This window comes from Bison bison, unplaced genomic scaffold (assembly GCF_000754665.1).
Source record: "Bison bison bison isolate TAMUID 2011002044 unplaced genomic scaffold, Bison_UMD1.0 scf7180017864340, whole genome shotgun sequence".
Lineage (NCBI taxonomy): Eukaryota > Metazoa > Chordata > Mammalia > Artiodactyla > Bovidae > Bison > Bison bison.
The window spans coordinates 4635598-4639908 of record NW_011494912.1 but is presented as its reverse complement, the minus strand read 5'-3'; the positions used below and the strand labels follow the sequence as shown (position 1 = coordinate 4639908).

Here is a 4311-nt window from a genome sequence, read left to right as displayed (position 1 = left end):
GGCAGGTGTAGACTCTCTTAAGGGAAGGTGGCATCTAGAGGGGGACACAGGGTCAAGGGGATGTCCTCTGGGGACCTTTCTGGCAGGATGAGTGAGTGAAAGCAGCAGAGCAGAAACTCCTAGGAATTGACCTTTCTGAGAGCCTATAAGCCTCTGTCTGCAGCAGCAAATAGCACCTAAAGGCTGGGTACCTCTGTCACCTGCTGTGATAGTGCTGTGCTTAGTCACTCAGTCATATCCAGCTCTGTGACCCATGGACTGTAACCCACCAGGCTCCCGTGCCCATGGGATCTCCAAGCCAGAATACTGGAGTGGGTAGCCTTCTCCAGGGGATCTTCCCAACCCAGGGATCAAACCCAGGTCTCCCACATTGCAGTTGGATTCTTTATGGTCTAAGCCACCAGGGAAGCCCAAGAATACTGGATTGGGTAGCCTTTCCCTTCTCCAGGGCATCTTCCTGACACAGGAATTGAACCAGGGTCTCCTGCATTGCAGGTGGATTCTTTACCAACTGAGCTAGCAGGGAAGCTCTACCTGCACAGTAAAAAGTGGCTAAAAGTAAGACAGCCTGGGTGAGCAGCTCGCGAACCATGAGAACTTGGGCTAGCTAATTTCTCTACGCCTCAAATTTTCGGTTGTAAAGTGGGGACCATAGTAGATAGTAATCATTATGACAACTCTTCCATCAGATTTACGCCAGGGACTGTGGTAAGTATGTATATTTACTCTGCAGTCCTTACTGCAGGCATACTGAGGTAGGTGAGATGAGAATTAAATGAGCGCATATACATAAAGCGCTTAGAATCATGCTTGGAACTCAATGAACGGTGTAGCTAGCCCTGTTATTGTTATTATTATTCTACATAAATGTCAAAGCCCCCAGAAAACTGTCTCCTGTTTCTAGCCAGCAAACATCTCTGGATGGCCTGAGGACATGCGAGGATTCAGGCTTGAATGATAGTTCTCAGCACAGAGAGCGGTACAGCTGTGAACATACTCCTCAGAGCCAAGGCCACTGTCTGGTCCATAGTGGGCCCTCAGGAAATTTTTTTTTTTTTTTAATTTACTGGGCTGCAATGAGTCTTAGTTGTGGCATGCAGGATCTTTTAGTTCTGGCATGTGGGATCCAGCTCCCTGACCAGGGATTGAACCTGGGGCCCCTGCACTGGGAGCATCCAGTCTTAGCCACTGGACCACTAGGCAAGTACCAAAATACTTGTTAAATGGGTCAATGAAAGGAAACTCCCTGGTAGTCCAGGGGTTAGGACTCCATGCTTTCACTGCAGGGGGCGTGGCTTCAATCCCTGGTCGGGGGACTAAAAGACGGCTCAAGGTACGTGGTGTGGCTAAAAAAAAAAAGGATCAATGAAAGGCTTGAAGAAGTATTGGGGCCATTTACCCCAACTGCCCATCTGCAGCATCAGTTCCTGCTAAGACATCCAGACCCGGCGACCACCCACCCTCTGCTTGCATTATCTCACATGGTGGGGTGGTCACGACCCCCCAAGGCGCCTTTCTCCTTCTGGACGGTTCCGACGGACGGCCCTGTCGCTTCCACCCCGTGGTTCCCGCCCTGCCCTCCTCATGCGTGGCAGGTGCCGAGCCTCTCTGAACCTGCCCGGGACCACAGAGGGAGGATCTCCAGGCTAAGTGCTGAGTCACTCAGTCGTGTCTGACTCTGTGACCCTGTGGACTGTAGCCCGCCAGGCTCCTCTGTCCATGGGATTTCCCTGGCAAGAATACTGGAGTGGGTTGCTGTGCCCTCCTCCAGGGGAATCTTCCCGACCCAGGGATCGAACCCGAGTTTCTTAAGCCGCCTGCCTTGGCAGGAGGGTTCTTTACCACTAGTGCCACCTGGGAAGCGTCTCCCTGCTGCCACCCTTTACTCCCTGCAGCCTATTCTCAACTCTCCACCAGAGGGATCCCATTAAGGTCCCTCTGATCTTGTCCCACCCTTCAGTCAAAGCCCTCCAGGGGCTTCCAGCTCAGAGGACAAGCTAAGGTCCCCTCGTGGCCAGCGAGGCCCTCTACAAGGCCACAACCATTCTCTCTCCATCCCAGAACGAGACACACTGACAGTCCCTGACACTTTGTTTTTATTGATCAAGAATTCTTTACAAAATACACATACACACACGTACACACACACACACACACACACACACACCAACACACACACACACCAGATACCTGCCCTGGTTTGGTCACCCCCCTGCCCACTCTCTCCCGGGATCAGACTTTCCTGGCTTCATCCGGGGACATCACCCTGTGGCCTCTTCCCCTACCAGCGGAGGAGCACAGAGAAGGAACTTCCTTTGTTTCCCTGATTAGAAACACAGGCTGGGGCCCCACCTGTGGGGGAGCAGGTGGGAGTGACAAGGAAGCATCGCCCCCTTCCCTCTTTCAAACTCCATGAGTTGCCAGGTTAGTCTCCCAAGCACCACAGCTGCTAAGGCTTTGAGATCCTCTTCCATTCGAAGCTTCCCCATCCCCATGTTGCAGACTGAAACTGGAGGTCCAAAGAGGGAGGAAGAGCCCCTCTTACCCGCCCCTGCAACCCCCCACCCCCACCACCCACGCCCAGATCACAGCATTAGTTGCTATAGTAGAACAGGGACTGGAACACGGTTCTTCCCAGCTTCTGGGAGATGAGAAGGAACCCTGCTTGACAGCCAGGACTCGGGGCAGGAGGGAAAGTAGCCCCAGGGTAGCTGAGTGAGCAGCAGGGTCTGTCCAGCACTATAAAGATTTGCCAAGGGTGCCCTCTGTGACTGCCCGTGTGGCTTGCTCGGGTATACAGTCTGGATCCGTCAGGATGCTGGTGGATGTACTCAGCTGACGTAGGGAGTTCAGAACAGCTGGGAAAAGAGAGAGAGAGGGAGAGACACTTTCGGGGGTCAGGGGTCAATCTACACTTGGATGCTAAAGACAAAAGGATCAGGGGAGGAACTAGTTAGCAAGACTGTCAGTCAGCCCCTCCTAGGAGCTCTGTCTGCGGGTGTCCTAGTGGTCCACCCCGGAGCGTGGTGGGGGATGGACAAAAGTCTAGGCTATACTGAGGGCAGGCTGGACTGCGGTCTGAGCAGGGTGGGCCCCCCGCCCCCTGCTCTGAGGCTTGGACACTCTGCTGGGCAGGCACATACTTGGTCGGAGAGCAGGCAGGGAGCAATACTGGTCCAGCCAGGCCAGGGAGGTCTGGCGGAGGCTCTGCAGGCTTGCTGTAGACACCATCCCGTTGAAGGACTCAAACAGGGGCCGGATGAGAATGCTGAACTGGAGCCAGGTCAAGGAGCAGGCCTGGCCTCTGGCTGGTACCCTCACCCACTTCACATGGAGCCCTGATCTCCAACCACTGTCCAGCCTTGAACCCCAAGGACCCCTACTGAAGCCGCCCTCCCGTCTGCCGAGGTCCTCCCGCAGCTCTCTGCTCCCTCCGCCAGCTCCCCCATGGCCTTCCCTGGGCTAGCCCCCATCCGTGGGCTTCCTGCTCTGGCTCAGTCAAGGGCTTGACCAGGTAAGGGAGTGGGAGATTTGAAGTCTTCCTGAGGGTCCACCCCAGTCATCTAACTCAGAGTCTGGGCCTTCCCTGGTGGCTCAGATGGTAAAGAATGTGTCTGCCATACAGGAGACCTGGGTTCAAGCCCTGGGTGGGGAAGATCTCCTGGAGAAGGGAATGGCTACCCTCTTCAGTACTGGGTTTTCCCAAACTGCCCCTAGGACCTTCTGAGGGCAGGGCTGTGGTCCTCTCACCCAGTGGCTCCTCTTCAGTTTCCCTCCACTCCCAGCCCATCACCAGGCAATGCTGCTGGCCAAGGTGCCAGGGGGCTGGCAGGAGAGGGTAGAACTGGAGCCTCTTCCTCCAGGAGCAGCCCCGAGACCCTGCCTGGCCTGGGGAGCAGGGACTGCATCAGGTACAGCTTGATCTGGCTGCAGCACACACCGGACTGCTGGCCCAGTAAGGATACTACCCAGAACTTCCAGTTGTGCAGCGTGCGGGTCCGGACATAGTCATCGAACATGTCTCGCATTTGGTCGAACCGCTGGTGTGTGATGGGCACCCCGGTAGCAGGCAGCTGCTGCTGGCACAGGCTGGGGGCACGGGGTGGGTCAGGGCGGGGAGTCAGGCAGCAGGCCCCCTGCTGGCCCTGCACACCCTCCCTGCCCCCACCTACTTAATGGCGGCATTGAGCTCCTCGATCTGGTCCCGGAGCTGCTGGGCCTCCTCCTGCTTGGCCGCGCGCTCCTGCTGCAGCATGGCAATGTACTCGGCCGTCTTCTGCAGCGTGGTGGCCTTGCTCATCTACGGCGGCA

The 4311-nt window shown here is 56.0% G+C and overlaps 1 protein-coding gene across 1 annotated transcript in view; it reads right to left on the bottom strand.

The window, feature by feature from the left end:
* Positions 1-1857: 1857 nt before the first annotated feature.
* The window catches only part of MLXIPL (MLX interacting protein-like), a 19464-nt gene continuing 17010 nt past the window's right edge, over positions 1858-4311 (bottom strand). Inside the window, 4 exon segments of the mRNA XM_010854298.1 lie at positions 1858-2858; positions 3144-3273; positions 3966-4089; positions 4173-4300. Coding sequence (XP_010852600.1) covers positions 2740-2858; positions 3144-3273; positions 3966-4089; positions 4173-4300 — 501 coding nt within the window. The 3' untranslated portion in view covers positions 1858-2739.